Genomic DNA, 17,668 nt, shown 5'->3' on the forward strand with positions numbered 1-17,668 from the left:
TTCAAGCACTTGACTTCGGCGTGACTAAAGAGAAACTGCCAGAGGATGATTTCAAATACTGCCATTTCAAAGCTTTAAACCTTAATGGAGTTCTCTGTGACTTAGATGTTTCTCCTCACACTCTTCAGAAGAAATCAAATACATTACATACATTAAAAGCAGCTATATACAGGGAGGTTTTTGGTAAGTGTTGTTCAGGTATCAGCTGTTGGCAGTGGGAAGGCCTTGACCAGTTACTGAAGCATGTCTAAGTTCCTGGTTACTGTTGTGTCTCGTGTGTGTAATTATGGTGTTGGGTGCGAACATGACCATGTCAAAGCGTTTAGTAGAGACCACAAGACAAACGTGTCCCAACATGCAGCTCATGGAAAATAAACCGAGGACTAAAAGGTACAGTTATTAGCTTATTTTATTCTTTTAACAATACTCAATATTGATCTGCATGTTAAATCATTTAAAGGGACAGTTCATACAAAAAAAAAAATAATATATATATATATATATATATATATATATATATATATATATATATATATATATATATATATATATATATATATAATTGTAACTTAAAATCTCCCAATTTTGAGTTTATAGCACAATGTGAATTTGTCTTCATTTAAACTTTATACTGTGGGTTTGAAGCAGTCGTGTCGGCTCTGCTCTCTCTCTCTCTCTCTCTCTCTCTCTCTCTCTCTCTCTCTGTTGCTGTAAACCGCAATCTGCTGGAGGAATTAAGAGTACTCACATCGTCAAAACAAGCCATTTCTATTGTATGCTGCATCGAAACACAGGGCTGGAACAGAGAAAATTACTCTCTGCATTGCGCTTTTACAAAAAGTGTGCTTTAGAGATGTTGGAGAGGTGGCTTATGAGTAGCACTGATATTAGGTGATGGTAATGGAAAACAATAGCCAGGAATAATTATGGACTCCCATGACTCATTGGTCCTGGGCTATAGAGTCATTGTCTATCAGATGAGAGGTTTGATGAGCTGCAGGAACATACACAGGGAACCTGTTAGCATTGTACGCTCCATTCATTTGAACTGATGTTGTTTTGCTATAGTGAAGAGCTTCTATTGTCCTGCCCGTTGCCATAATATCAGAAACAATTCAACACCAGCCATAATGCTGAATACAAAACACTAGCTGCATCTGTGTAAAAAGTCTCCTGTCAGTCCTTTCTGTGGAAATTGTTTTTTTTTTTTTAATTTTAACTTCATTGTGGTTCAATTCAGTTAGCAGTTAGCATTTTGCTGCTCAAATGTTGCTTTTTAGTAGCTCAGAATACTTTTTCAGAAGAGTTTTATGATGTATCATCTATCCATCCATCTATCATGTAAATGATATGTACAAAATTATAAATATTAGAATATAGATAGAAAATAGAATAATATAGTTATAGTTATGAGGAGGACAATATAGGAATTGATGAATATATATATATAAATTTTAATTATGGAATATTACACATTTAATATCAATCATTTAATATCAATCAAATAGATGAAAACAGTGTCATCACGTCATGTCTAATGTTCGAGTACTGCACTTCTTTCTTTAGACTTTAAAAAGTTGTATTCTGAAAATTCTGGTCTTTTATGCATTTAAATGCGTATGCATTCAACATTTTTTCCACAGAAAAAGTGAGAAGAGGGATCTGTGCTGTGCTTGGGAATGTTCTGATACGGATGGAGGAATCAGTGGTAAGCAATCAAACCAATTCATATTCAGTCAGGGAATCTATGTAAGTAATGGCTTACATCGTAATGAATCTAGCTCAAAGGAATAAAATGCTGCCAAAGAAAAGTCAATAATACTCTCTAAAATAGCTCTAATGTCACATCAGAGTCCTAATCAGAGTCCTGAGTGACAGTCCCACTGAGTTCCCTTAAACATGGTTTAGTTCAAGCAGCAGGAGAGGAGATAATGGACAATGCTGGTGTTTTCCTGTGTGCGACCTGCATCTAATTACACAGTTGCTTTCAACATTTATGTGCTACCGAGTCTAGCTTGCTACCCAGCATGCCTCAAGATTACCTCGCGGTGTGTATCTGTACTGGAAGGCATGACTTCCTGCCAATCACTCAACATGTAGAGGTTTCACTGCAAAGGGGACATGAGGCCTGATGCTTGTTTTTCTGTTTTGACTGGTTATTATGTTTGTTTGAGCTTTTAACTATTGTTTTGACTGGAGGGTGAGAATTTGTTTGACACTAAAGCAGTTTTCGAAAAAGAAAATAACCAGGCTTGGAGTAATGGGATACTTGCCACATATTTATGCAGCTTCATTCACGTACATTAAAAAAACTATTTAACACTGTGATACTGTGATTCAGTTCAGCTTGATTTAGTGTTGGAAAAATTATTTTGTATGTATATATATACATTATATATACACACAAAAAGTTCATTTCTGAAATAGCCTTAGCCGTCTCATTTGTTGGGTTTAGAGGGCCCTTGTCTTCTTAAGACTAGTTTCACATACTCACAGTATTTTTACAGCATTACTATCGCTCTCTGTTCAACTTATTTAACCCTATTTTTTTTTTTATGAACGTAGCATGTCATTTGTGTTCTGAGCAACTTCCAAGCAGCCAAGCAAGCAGCATGTCAGAGCTCAACAAGAGCACTGTGTGAGTCACGACCACCACTGACTATTAGATGCACAATTGACACTTCACTCACAACAGCACTCTGGTACTGAGTCATATGTGCTCAAACCATATACAATTATTGTAAATGATATGATTACCAACCCAACTCACTGCAATGGACCTTTCTTGCATTGACATTTTCTCTGTCAAAGAGAAAAAGAAGGAACAGTCGACCCAAAAATGAAAATGTGCTAAAAATTTACTCAGATTTGGAGAAATTTTGCATGGATATATAATCACTTGCTCAACGGTGAATGGGTGCCATCAGAATGAGAGTCCAAACAGCTGATAAAAGCATCACAATAATTCAACGGTAATCCAAACCACTCCAATCCATCAATGTTTTGTGAAGTAAAAAAAAAACTAAAATAAAAACTTCTGGGATTTTTTTTATTTTTTTTTATTAAACCTCTGCTTCTGGGGAAAATACCAGTTCATAAACAATAATAATGCTTCTTCCAGTGAAAAAAGCCAGCACCTGTTGTCCAAACAAATCAAAATCCATGCACAGACATATTTGTTTATAAGTTTTGCCTTGTAACAATGCTTGATCTGTGCATATTTCTCTCCTGATTCAGACAAAATGACTGAAGAAAGTAATATTTCATTTTCACAGGAGAAAACAGCATTCTGGATTCACATTTTTAGTGGAAACGATTATGATTTAAAAAATGTTTATGATTAATTTATTACAAACATGCAACATTTTAATGAACAAGATGTTAATTCTTGTTGTGTTGATTATTGCAATGTTTTTTATCAACTGTTTGGACTCTCATTCCAATGGCACCCATTCACTGCAGTTCAAGCAATTAGAATTTTTGGGTCAACTATTCCTTTAATGGTAAAATCAGAGCTTGTTCATTAACAATTTCACACATATTGTGGATTTATGTGCACAGTTCTCACTCTGAATTTCTGACAAATTCACATCAGGTGCATGTACACAGAAATGTGTTCCTGTCATCATTCATCATTGGTTATGAATCTGGATTATTCTAAATAAGGAAAGGTGTATCTACATCTATTAGTTTGCATAAAACACACCCAGTGCATGTTCCTAAGAGTGTTTTCCACACAAAACCAATTCTCAAAAAAAAAAAAAAAAAAAAAAAAAAAAAAAATTATATATATACTAACATTCATGCTGCATAATATGCAGATGTCTCACAGGAGCAAATACAGAAGCTCAGCCAGATGTTGTTTACTCCAATCTCATTATACATACAGCGGGACGCTAAAGTCTGAGACCACAGTGAAATTTGTATTTAAAACAAAAGAAAGAAAGAAAGGCCAATTTAAGAATAAGAATTTTTTTTTTTTTTATGATTTCTTGGTCACACTTGGACTCTTTGTACAGATGCTTAGATGTTATTGCATTCATTAAAGCACAAGATTCTTTTTAGATCATTTTCAAGTCATGCTGGGTTTAACTTGTGGAGTTCATGCAGAGTGATTTTGTCATTAAAGCAAAAGAAGAACAAAAAAATAAAAACAATACAATATTCCAAAGGTTATAAAACATAGAAACATTTCAGCATGGCAATTTATTAATTGAAAAAATAATTGAAATTTGTCTCGGATTTTGGAGCCCTAATATATCGCTCTCTGCTCTCCAGAGGTTAGATGTTGAAGACATTTGTATTTAAACCTTCCATCACTCACCTTCTCTGGAGGAAACGGTGAGTCATTGTGAGTCCCACAGCGTCAGTGCAGCTCTCTGAAAGATGGCCGTAAAGTGGGACATCGATCAGAGCCAGGCCACGCTGGGCTCAGACCTGACATTTAAAAACAGGACCTATGATTAATCATCGGCCTAACAGGGCTCAGACTTTACAGCATTTGTAATGAAGCCCCATGGACACTCAAATACCCAAGAGCAAGAAAACAGAAGGGTTTAACATCTATGTGACAGACATAACCTTGTTAAACTGTCTAAATGGGAATGTTTATATTTACCCAAATATCCTGGGAGGATTCATTCTTGTTCCCAAAGCAGACATTAGATCTTCTCAACATATTTTAATGCAGGTATGAAATCAATATGACACAGTTTAGCTCCAGCCCTAAAGCAGCTAATAATGGTTTATAGGATTACTTCAAAATTACCAGCATGTGTGTTCCAGCAGATAATGGATCATCAGAATATCCTTTCCAGTTATTCTTTTCTAGAAGTGTTAGCAACAATAATAAATAGTGGTAGTGTATTTAAGTGCGTCTATATTTGGGTAGCAATGAGAAAATCCAGAAAACATTGATTATTTAAATTGATTCAGTGGGACACAGAATTGTGACCAAACTACATTTCCCATCATTCTCTGTAGCTGCATAAGATTGATAATGGTGTTTTCAAGTCCGAGTTGGGAAGTCAAATCTTTCAGATCACTTTGGTCAATCGTGTTTTTTCACTGACTCAAAATACCACATTTTCCACTCATTATTTTGCTATTATCAAATACACCAAATAATCTAAGAAGCACCAACTTTATGTTAAATCTTCCTGTCAATAGAGATAATTAGAGAAATATAAAAAATATTATAAGAAAGAAAGCGGAAAAAACTTAAACAAGCACAGAGACCTCAAAAATATTTATAATAAAATTTAAATGCATTAGATATTGATAATTTGAAAAGTTTCGTGAGTAGCAAATTAGCATATTAGAATGATTATTCATGTGACACTGAAGACTGGAGTAATGGCATTGCAGAAATAAAATTTTTAAATAGAAAACAGTTTATAAAATGTAATAATATTTTTACAGTATTATGGGTTTTAATGTATTTTTCATCAAATAAATGGAGCGCCGAGGAGGACAATCATCTTGTTTCAAAAACATAAAAAAAACGTATTTACCACTGTTTTTTTTTTATTTATTTTTTACAGATGATAATGCCTTTCATCATTACCAGGAGGCTAAACAGAAGGTTAGGCACAAGTGCAGTTACTTGGACGAAAGGAACATAATTTTGTCCCCTCATTTATTTGCTCAGCCCAGGCCCTGCGTATCTGGAGCAAATGATGCATCGGATGAAGCAAACTCAAGATGGAAAGCATCTCAGATCACTAGCGTCCCCACTAAATCTGCCAGCCCAGACGTGAACATTACCACTGAGAGACCAAGTGCACCAGACCCGAGCTGTGTACCCATAAATCCCAGCGTATCTAGTGATTCAATGCCCCAGAGACAAAATACTGTCAGCGAGAACTCACAGCAAGTACATATCGTAGAGGTGAACGGAATTCTGCCAATGATTGAGTGGATTCCGGAATCATCTCATGAGCAAATGACGGAGGAAACCATACCCTGGAGGTGTGCTAGACTTGTCTCAGCAACCATTGAAAAAAGGAGTCCTGAAGCATCTGGAAAGAAAATCGAATGGTGCCATGAGCGTCTGGCTAAGGCGGCCCACCTTGGGTCATCAGCACCCACCACAGCCAGAACCAGAGTGGTGATCCGAAGACTGGCACGAGGAAGAGGTTACAGAGGAACAAGCAGGCATAGGGAACAGAAGCTCAAACCACTGGTGAATCACAAAGACCTGCACAATAGCTACTATAGTCTGTCAACACTACAGAATCGCTACGGTTGTCTCTGTAGCCCTCGCCAACCGCGGTTGAGACACAGTCCAGGGTGGGACCAGCGAGACGCCACACAGAACCTTGACAGGAAACAGCAGGAGTTTTCAGAAGCGATTGGGGTAAGACTGATGTTCTCAAACTTCAGACGTTTTGGTTTAAAAGCCAAACTCTTCCAATTTGCTGCTTTGGAGATTTGTTTTCTGTCCACTTTGTTCTCAGTCACGTCAGTTGATCTATGTCCTGACTCAGACTTCTCGCATTTGAAGCACAAAGGCCAAGCCTGCGAATTGAATGAGAACCAAAACAATGCGTAAAACAATAAGGCTGCTTGTTCTCGCTGGGAAACCCTGCAGTGTGGATTGATTGTTTCATAAAGATATCGACCTATTTCGTGGTAAACAGAAATGAATGGTTTTGTTATACAATCACCCTCTGTTTGATTCCAGATGAATGCTGGGATATGGACTGGTAGCTATTGTTAGCTGCAAAGTATTACAGGAGCAATTTAGACTTGGAGTGCATGCTAAACACTGCTGTAGTAATGTGTCAAAATATGTCAGTGTACATTTCATTAGGCTGACAAAGAAAATGTATTCTAGAGCTTAATTAAAACTATTAGGAATTATCAGTGTGACGTGGCTGTACAGGTCAGTTGGGCTCATTCTGGTGGCCAAGAAAGCTCAACATGCTGCAATTAAGAAAACATATGCAAAAATAAAAAGCACCAGGAAATTAAGTTTGAAAACATGCGCTGCAAATACTCACAACCCAACCAAATAAAAAAAAATGCGTTGCAAATATGCACAGCGTGATCAAATACAAAAAAAGCATTGACCTGTAGCACAGACCAGATTGATAATGTCCCAGTATTTTTTTGTCACAAATTGTGGTTTCCTTAAACATTCCATTGGGGGTCTGTGCATACTTGCGGTGCGTTTCTGCCTATTTGGTTCTGTTGCAAGAAATTGCAGAGCATTTTAGTATTTTGTTGTGTTGCTTTTCTGCAGCATGTTTCTGTATTTGGCTGCATTGTGCGCATTTACAAAAAAAAAAAAAAAAAAAAAAAAAATTAAGTACATTTTTCTTTAGAATAGCTTGCACTAACTAAATGTACAAATAGATCAGGAATGCGTAAGAAAGCTAATAGGATAGATTTTCATTTCATGTTGAGTTCAAACAAACCAATTAACTTCAAACAGGCATTACTGAACCATGAATTGACCAAAACAAGTACATTTCCCTCGTAATGTGCCTCAGTCATGCTAAATCAACCTTTATTAGTGTGATGTTTATGCCCTGCTTTATAATGAGTAATGATAAATCATCTTTGACTTTAGATTTAACTCTCAAAAGACTTTCCTAAGACCAAGTAGCCTATTTGACAGCACTTCACCACTGGTTTCAATCTTCACTGAGACGGTTAGCAGCAGTCAGACCAGAGAAAATAAGAAGGACTCTCAAAGCAGAACGCGTTTTCCCTTCGGAAAATAATCAATCCTTGTGATGTGGGAAGGGAGGAATGGGAAATATAGATTTTCTACTTTGAACCTGTTGAGTGACAGTTATTAATGTGTACTGGTCCAATTGCTCCATCTTTTCTGATTGCTTGTTTGTCCGTTTGTTGCTCCTCAGGACATACGGTGTCAGTCAGGATGCCCGAAGAACACCGAATCCCCTCCGACTCCCCACCACGTCACTTTCTCTCATATTTTACAGGTTCTTCAGACCAAACCAACCAATTTTCCAGAGGTCAGGGGCCAGAGACGCCACAGGGCCCTTTAAGGCGAGACACTGCAGGTGAATAGGGAAAAAAAAATATCTAATAGTTATCACCTTACTTACCCAGTTGATTGATTACATTGATTATTGCAAACATTTTTTGTATTACAAGTTTTCAAAAATGTTATGTTTAAATATGCAAATGAGGCATTCTTTAATGAAATATGTGCTAATTTGCATACATTTCTAGTACAAAAATCTGAACACTAGATGAAGTCAGTTTCAAATTTTTTGTTTAATTTTTTTGACATATTAGAGTCAAATGTTTTTACAGAGGGAATTCTGGTTATCTTTTTTTGTCACTCCATAATTCAGAAAATACTTTGAACAGCCAGAAAACAATATATTTTCACAATTTTGGGGGGAATAAAATGTTGTATATAATCAAGGACAATATATATGAACAAATCCCTCTGTAAAAATCTTCAGAATACAGACAGGAATAAAAATGTCAAGTTTGGTGTGTGTACGTGCTACTGAAGTTGAGATTTATGGCTCAGTGTTGAAGAAAAAACTCATTTTGAGAAAACGGCCTTTAAAAATATGTATTGTAATTGAAATCTATTGACACAAACAGATAAAGTGCTATAAAAGAAACACTTAACAGTGTCTTTTGGATGTTTTCCTTCCACTAGTTTGAAAAAGCACTTTATGAAAAACCAAAAAGCCCAAAATCTCAAAATTGACAGGTGCTTGAAAAAACATTGTTTTTGCTTGCAGTGTCTCGCCTTAAACGTTGCTGAAAGCGTTCAATAGAAGACATCTTTCTTTTTATAGTCCATACACATCAGTGAAGATCTAGTCAAAGAAAACACCACAGGCTTTAGAATATATTTTTTATTCAAACTTTAAATTTCATCGTCTCTACAGTGTAAAAGGTCATGAATTCCAAGCCCTAAAAGGACTCAAAGAGATGGACTCATGTCGATTTGGTAGGAAATCCACCTATAGTATCCAAATGAACCATTTAGTAATGATCTACAAGGTGGGATGGGAGAAGAAAATATAGGAATCATAAGTTAAAAAAGCTTTTGAGGTCGAAAGAACATCTTTTAACAACCCCAAAACTCTGTGCAGAACATAAAATAGACACGATTAAAAAACATCCATTTGGTACACAGTAAACCAGTGTGATACTACAGCTAAAATTCAAAGAATATCAATGATAAATACAGTACAATATGTACTTACAGTATGCCATTGTACACCCACAAGCCCCCAGCCACACATACTGTACATGTACAGCACAAACATAAGAAAATAAACATCGATAATCTCTGACAAAAATGATAGTCATGTGCATTTACACTGTACACACCATGTCGGTTTTCACTTTAATACTGCTGCAGTCGCTGATCGCGTTCTTTATCATTTTTATGCATTATCATTATTTTTTCTTTCTGCATTATAAAGTGCAGCTACCCCAGACTTTTGTGATTGGTGATCTAGCAATAATAAACCATTTATCACACCAATATATTATATGTCTATATATTTATCAATAAAAATATACATACCATTTGAGGGGAAGCCAAATGGGAATTTTCTCATGAGATGTAAAGAATCACATTATTGCTCTTAAGGTTAAGGATTGGTACCATCAGCAGGACATTGTACTATACAAGGGGAACTATATATTTAATCAAGTCTAAAACCTTTAAATGAATATTCTGGGTTATTTTTTTTATGTTTTTCTTTATCCAGGGCTGCATTTATTTGATGAAAAATACATTAAAACTGTAATAATCGTCAAAAAAATATTACTATTTAATACAACTGATTTCTATTTCAATACATTTCAATCTGCAATTTATTTCTGTAATGCAATGCTGAATTTTCAGCATTACTCCAGTCTTCAGTGTCAGAAATCATTCTAATATGCTGATTTGCTGCTCAAGAAACATTACTTAATTGTTATTCTTTAATCATTTTTTAAAGGATTCTTTAAAAAAAAAAAGGAATTCAGTATTCTTTGTAACATTGTAAATGTCTTAACTGTCACATTTAATCAATTATATGCATCCTTGCTGAATAAAAGTAAATCAAATCTTACTGACCCTGAAAATGTAATGTCATAAGATAAATATAACCCAGAATATTTCTTTAAATGGCACCACAACATGACTGAAACACAGGGCCGGAGATCTAAAATATAAAATAGCGCATCACTGCATCTTTTCAGAATAAAATAATGTAGGAGACTAATTTATATCCACAATTTTACACGAGGCATCACGGTTTGTTTTTAATGATCACAGGAGGAGAGGTGGCTTTCTGACTCATTATTTCTTGAACATTAACAATATCCAATATCCTCAGTGAAAGACGGGCTGGCCATTAAAACAAATGTCTATGTGAGGATCATTATGTTGAGCACTGGTTAAATGGACTGTCTCATTATTATAGTCAGATGGCTGGTGATTGTCTTAGCAGATGATCTGTCTTTCACAGCTGAGTGATTTCAACTCACAATCAAACACAGCTTCACTGTGAAAGCCTATTGGCCTCTGGGTGAAACTGAAGTTATCTAACCAAAGGATCTGGAACCAATTTTCTTATTTCTTTTTGCTGCTAGAACAGTAGGTGAGTACTTGCATTTATCCAAGCTTTGGTATATATATATATATATATATATATATATATATATATATATATATATATTTTTTTTTATGTGATCTTTCAACAGATATTTTTAGCTTATTTTCTGCCTTATTTTGTGGACACAGTGTATTTATGTATGTATGTATGGAAGCCCAATTCTGCCTCAGAGTGAAAAATAAAAGACATAACCATCAGGAATAGTCACTATTTGAGAAATAAAGTCACAGTGAGATCATAATGAAGATAAATACATTTGTGATTCAGAGATATTAAGCTAAAATGAAGGAAAATAAACTTAATTTGTGTGATAAAAGCATACTTAAAGTTGTAAAATATATAGTTGCAGTTATAAGAATAAATTAACGAAATTTGAGACTTTAGGTACAATTGTGAGATATAATGTTGCAATTAAGAGAAAGTCATATTGTGAGATATTAAATCACAGGTAAGAGAAATACATTTTCAATTGTGAGATATTAAAATCACAATTATGAGAAAAAAAAAGATGCAGTTGTAAGGTATAAATTCACAAATTGAGACTTCAGTCACTATTTGATTAAAAAGTTGCAATTGTGAGATAAAGTTACAAAATTGTGATATTGAGAGACATAAAATCACAATTATGAGACACATATGACTTGAGAAATCACATTGTGAAATTAATGTTCCAAGAAATAAACTCATAAAAACTTTTTTTTTCTTCTTTTTTACTCTGAGGCAGAAATATGCTTCCAAATGTTTGCACTCATCCAATGCAAGCACTAAATGAGAAAAAAATAATATAGGAATAAACATTTTCAGGAATATATGACAACAAAAATTTCCACAACTACAAGTTAAGTCCATTTTGAATTCCAAGTGCAGGTATTTGCATCCACCTGCCATAAACCTTTCAAATGCAAACACAGACACATACGCTCTCCACATACGAGAGCAGCAGAGATATTCTGAGCTCTAGATGAAAGCTTGTTTTGCAAGAAAGCCAACAGAACCGGTCGGGAAAATGTGAAGTGCAGCTTCAGTCATTAGTTGCGTGATGGTAACAGTTATTAATTGATAGGACCAATATTTCATCACACACACACACACACACAAAGCAAGGGCAGAGCGATCCAAAACGACACTATATAGAAAATGACCACTGCGTGCACGTTGAGCCGGGACTATCGAGACTGGACAGTAAACAGCGTGGATGTCCAATGTGTCTGCCACACCGGCGAATCACGGTCACGTGATCTCAGCGAAGGCGATGTGATTCTGTTGACAGAGTTAGACAGAAGAAACAATGTCTTGAGTAGATCAAACACATCATATCTGCTCTGGCAGCGGAAAGACTTTTCACATGCAAACCGTTTTCACACAGGGTTTGAGGAGAATAACATTTACACTTTTCACACAAGTGTGACTACTAGCAGCAGCTGTTTAGCACTGTGCCTAAATTCACTGCAAAATACCAGCTTGTTTTCCAGTAAGAACATCCTTTATTTCTTTTTCATTAACCTCTTGAAATTGTTACAATAATGCTTACAGCATGAACGAATAAACCAAATACTTTATGTATAAGCATTTTATGTATCTTACAAAATATTTTTTATAATTTCTGGATACTTTAAATAAATGTATTAAAATTTGAAATATTCACTAATTCTCATCTTTTGAGATGCAATTACATTAGTTAAGTAAATCTTAGGGATTTTTTTACACATTTTAACTGGAAAACAAGACCAAAAGGAAAACAGGAAGTGTTTTTTTCTCAAATTGTAATTTTTGTGTTTGCAATTTATTTTACGGTACGTGTACGTACATGTACTTATAGTGTACTTACAGTGTAAGTATCCAAGGAAGTTCTGTAATACAAGGTAACTACATGGGGTAGGGTTAGGTTTAGGGGTAGGTTCAGGGTTAGTACCTAGTTATTACATAGTTATTGTAATTACTATAATAAGTACATGTATGTACATGATGAACAGGACTGTAAAATAAAGTGCTACCAATGTATATAAAAAAACAAACATAGAAGCTCCACGCAATCACTTTAGAAATGCAATAAAACTTTAATGCATGAGGCCAGAGAGCACCCAAAGTGTGCTATTTTGTAATAATGTTAGTTTAGAGCAAATATAGGCAGCTTTGCTTGGCTCCAAATCTCCCAGAATTCCTTCATCGCTTTACACACAGTCAAAGTTCCTGCATGAGGCTGACTGTATATGGACCAAGCGACAGCAAACACTAATGGTTTTGTTCAACCTTTAGCTGCCATATGCGACGGGCCCGATCCCAGTCGGAATCATTCATTTACAGTACAGACCAAAAGTTTGGACACACCTTCTCATTCAAAGAGTTTGCTTTATTTTCATGACTATGAAAATTGTAGAGTCACACTGAAGGCATCAAGGGCTATTTGAGCAAGAAGGAGAGTGATGGGGTGCTGCGCCAGATGACCTGGCCTCCACAGTCACCGGACCTGAACCCAATCGAGATGGTTTAGGGGTGAGCTGGACCGCAGACAGAAGGCAAAAGGGCCAACAAGTGCTAAGCATCTCTCGGGGAACTCCTTCAAGACTGTTGGAAGACCATTTCAGGTGACTACCTCTTGAAGCTCATCAAGAGAATGCCAAGAGTGTGCAAAGCAGTAATAAAAGCAAAAGGTGGCTACTTTGAAGAACCTACAATATGACATATTTTCTGTTGTTTCACACTTTTTTTATGTATATAATTCCATATATAATTCCACATGTGTTGATTCATAGTTTTGATGCCTTCAGTGTGAATCTGCAATTTTAATAGTCATGAAAATAAAGAAAACTCTTTGAATGAGAAGGTGTGTCCAAACTTTTGGTCTGTACTGTATACACAGCGAGATCCAGAAGACAGATCTGAAGAGGTGCGTGACTCTGGTAATCAAAACTATATCAGAAAACGCAATGTGCTGTTTCTTACACGTCATGCAGATAAAAATGGGCATTGAGAGGGATTCTGCTGGAGTCGTGACTTAATGATAGCTAAAATTTCATGGTGCAGAAACTACACGCTGCATTAGAAAATGAATAAATATTATAGCTGGAAATGGAGTGAGTTCATCAGAGATTCAGCAAACACGAAGCGCGATCACAGAAAAGCACTCCGCAGGTCACATTGCTGAAATATACACTGTGACCTCGGCAGAGAATATGGGGCGGATTTTGCCAAACAAATGATTTCTTGCTTTGAGTCACATTAGCCGTGATCCCGCAGTCTGTGTGATTTGAAGAGACAAAAACAGAGATGCGGATTTTCCTCGCCTTGTCCTCCCACTTTCAACAGCATTATGGTTTCTGACAGCAATCTGTCTGGGGGATATTTCAGCAGAAACCAAAGTGGAATCGTCTGTTTTCCATCCCAGAAACCTCACGGGACATTACTGCATCCAAACTTCATCCATCTAAAGGACGGAGGTATATCGCAAATGGATCTCTCAAACCATTAGCACTTTTATTGGTGGAAGAAAGAGTCCTCAATATCCAACATATTTCATTTGCTGCATTTCAATAAACCGTCTGTGAGCCGACACTGTTCCCAAATGGTTTTATTGCAGTTGAATAAGCAAACAAAGAATAACATTTAATCCCTCATATACTGCGGAGAGAAAATCAACACAGCAATCTGGGATTAAATTTCCTCTCATTTGCTTACTTGCAGGATCGTGAAATGAATGTGTAAATAAAAGTGTTCAAAGGGTCATACTTGCAGCTTAATTACAGTCTGACGGGGCTCAGCGGTGGCCCGTGGCTTAATTAAAAGCTGAACGCGAGGTCTGACTCTATGCCATGGAGGATAACGGCTGCTTGGGAGCGCCTCAGGAACGGAGGAATTTCAAACGTGTTTCAAGTCTCTGAGGGCTTAGTAGTGCATTTCGACTTCTATTAGAGGTGCGGGATTTCTGATAGTTTTTAGGTCACCCAACTCAAACACCAACACCGGGTCTCAGTTCAGGTTTTAAATGGATTCTGGAGCACTGACTATGAAAGAAAAAAGACTGGAAGCAACTGTGCGTGCAATTCTTCTTAGATCACAAAAGCTTTGAATGATATGACTCTCCAGGTATATTGCAAAAAAAAAAAACAACCGAAGTGATGTCTCCTATCACAGTGTAGTGTACTAACAAAACAACACAAAAAAATCTCAAGACTTTGACCTTGTTCTGTATCAAAATCAAAGATCCTGAGAAAAAGAAAAATTCACATTAAGATTAAATATTTTAAAAACATAAAATTACAAATTTCTATTTCAGAGAGCTGTGAGGAAAAATTAAATACAACAAATAATAAAAACTACATAGACGTATGTTTTTTTTTAAAGTAAAAAAAAAAAATACTAAAACTTTAACTCAAAATGAAAAAATAAAATAATAATAATAATAATAAAAAATATAAATTAAACTATAATAAAAACCATAATCAATACTATAACAACAAAGTATATAACTAGGATACAGAAAAATGACAGTAGATCTAAATTTGTAGGATCTTACAGTATGATTATTTAAATTTATTAAAACAATTTGTGAATATTTACAATATTACAATAATTATATTAATATAATTTTATATATGTATATATATATATATATATAAATTATAATTTAGTTATTGCATCATACGTTTAATATTTTATTAATATAAAAAATGAGGTTATATATATATATATATATATATATATAATAAAACAATTACTGTAAAAAGACAAAAGGTAAACTGATCGCACCCTGAAAATTTATTTAAAGAAAAGTCAACGGAAAAATCAGCACATTAGTTTTAAGTTCAGAAGAAGATCAGATGCAACCATAAAGATTGAACTGCAAAGGACTTGAAAACATGCAGACGGGGATGCCAAAGCTCTGGGTAAGCTTTAATTAGCAACATGTAATTGGTTTGTTCAGTTGAAATGAACATGATTGGGTTTTAACTGGGCTTTAATGGTGTGTTGTTATACTCCAGAGCTTTGGCAGCCTGAGCTCCTCACACAGGTGCGCATACGTTTATTGCCTTGTGCTCTGCAGGTGTCTGAAGCGGCTGCTTTTGCCTGTGATCCAGCTAAAGAAACTCAGCAGACGGCCTTTCAAAGAGCGGGACGACAAGTCCTCATCATCCATTCTCAGTTCTGTCACCTGAGAGACAGGAGCGCATGGATACACATCTTGTTGATGATAGCGCTCAAACTGACACAGTTAGGACCCTTGAGAGCTGATTCAACACTCTGCACACAGGGCATGTACCATGCGGCAGTTCATTTGACAGTGTGCTTTTGTCTACTTTGCTCTGTACCTGTGAAGCGATGTACTTCTCCAGTGGACTCTCAACCCTGGGCGAGTTGACCATCGGATCGTTGCTTAGTGGGTCCTGTGGGGGATCCTCGTTCAGCAGTTGTTTGCCTTTGAAGTTATGGACCACACACACCACCTGAAAACATGAAAAATATAACATTATTTAAAGGGATAGTTCACCCAAAATGGGTAACCAAACAGCCATTGACCTCAATCATATTTGTTTTTCAACCAACATGCAAAAGATCTTCTTTAGTGTTTAAAAGAAGAAACAAATTCATACAAGAACAACCTGAGGGTGAGTGAATGATAACATAATTTTCTTTTTTTGGGGTGAACTGTCCCTTTAAGGGGAAACACAGGATTATTTTGATCTTCTTTTCACTTCTTAAGCCATTCAAACAGTTTAAACATCGGTATGAAAATATCAAGTCAAGGCATCTTACATTACAAACATGCATTAATAAGCAAGCATTAGTTGATGGAAATATGTAAATAATATGCAGTTGTAAACTTTGAAATGTCAGGGAGTAATGTGTAACACCTGCAGAAGAGATAAGTGCTGCATGAACTCTAGTGTGCAATGAATTAATTTCTAAAATATTATTGGGGAGAAGAAAAAAAAAACAAGAACTTTACAAACAAACTGTAAAGTGAAAGTATATATAAGTGAATATATAAGAATTTGTGCAGCTGTTGATTGTGTAGCAGTTCTGGAATACAGAGTCAACACAATACAGCTGCACTGTCAATGGAAAGGATAATATTAAAGTGCACAAACTTAATACAAAGCTACCATGTAGCGCACAGTCAGGGACAATTGTGTATCACAGTGAGAAGAGAGAACAGGGAAATAACAGTAATTTTGTTAGTAGCCATGTGAGAGTCCTCGACCCATAAAAGAAACACAGCTACTACATATAGTAGATAGAACGACAGATAGACAGATAGATAGATAGATAGATAGATAGATAGATAGATAGATAGATAGATAGATAGATAGATAGATTGTTAGACTGATTGATTTACATAAACTCATTAATGTGTTTTGCTTGCACAGCTTGCTCTCCATTCCAAATATGTATTTATATGTTGCTGAGCATCTGCTTTTTCTGACTTCTGTGCAAAATCTGTTGATGATATTAATAAAAAAAGCTCCAACACAGCAGTCAGGGCCAAAGTAGGTCACATATTGTGTTGGTAGTTTATATTCTGTCATCATATATGCAGCTTGTGGATCTCAGCTAAACAGAGCATGTTTGAATCACAAGCCCACCGTGGGCTAAATGAGGCCGATGTCTTATAGAGGGCTCCTTACACGGCGAGAAAGCTTCGCACATGCAATTTCAATAATTGGAGCGTGTCAACTAATCACATGATTCTTTGTGCGCTTCCTCCAACAAAAAAACGGCAGCTAAATGCTTTCATAAATCACAATCTTAGTCGCCGGAGAGGATTCGTAATGGCCTCGCAGCAGGGCTAAACACTTGTCTGACCCTCAAGACTGGAGGCTCATATCCTAGCAATATGAACAAGAAGAATATGACTACAATTTTACAAGAAAATCTGCAAGGATAGTTGATGGAACTATAGAATGATAGAATAACAGTTAGACAGATAGATAGCGACAGAACGACAGACAGACTGACAGACAGATAATTTTTTTCATTATTTTTGAGTGAGATTTCTTTAGGGTTAGATGTTTTGACAAAGCAATAATCTGTTGCCTTAGAAAGTACCACTAATA

The 17,668-nt window shown here is 35.8% G+C and overlaps 2 protein-coding genes across 3 annotated transcripts in view; one reads left to right on the forward strand and one right to left on the reverse strand.

Moving 5' to 3' along the window:
• The first annotated feature begins 305 nt into the window (after nucleotides 1-305).
• On the forward strand, nucleotides 306-8,021 carry LOC113042701 (uncharacterized). The gene is made up of 3 exons (XM_026201725.1): nucleotides 306-390; nucleotides 5,544-6,358; nucleotides 7,872-8,021. Exons 2-3 carry the CDS (start codon nucleotides 5,834-5,836, stop codon nucleotides 8,019-8,021), a joined length of 675 nt encoding a protein of 224 aa, XP_026057510.1. The 5' UTR covers nucleotides 306-390; nucleotides 5,544-5,833.
• Nucleotides 8,022-11,138: 3,117 nt separating this feature from the next.
• LOC113042526 (phospholipid phosphatase-related protein type 5-like) overlaps nucleotides 11,139-17,668 on the reverse strand; it is a 50,600-nt gene continuing 44,070 nt past the window's right edge. Inside the window, exons 7-8 of one of the 2 annotated variants that reach the window (XM_026201442.1) lie at nucleotides 15,923-16,057; nucleotides 11,139-11,876 (exon numbers count right to left, since the gene is read on the reverse strand). In XM_026201442.1, coding sequence (XP_026057227.1) covers nucleotides 11,847-11,876; nucleotides 15,923-16,057 — 165 coding nt within the window. In that variant the 3' untranslated portion in view covers nucleotides 11,139-11,846. Of the gene's footprint in view, nucleotides 11,877-15,470; nucleotides 15,766-15,922; nucleotides 16,058-17,668 lie in introns of those variants that run through there. The other variant, XM_026201443.1, reaches the window with a different exon arrangement.

Source organism: Carassius auratus, chromosome 24, assembly GCF_003368295.1.
Source record: "Carassius auratus strain Wakin chromosome 24, ASM336829v1, whole genome shotgun sequence".
NCBI lineage: Eukaryota > Metazoa > Chordata > Actinopteri > Cypriniformes > Cyprinidae > Carassius > Carassius auratus.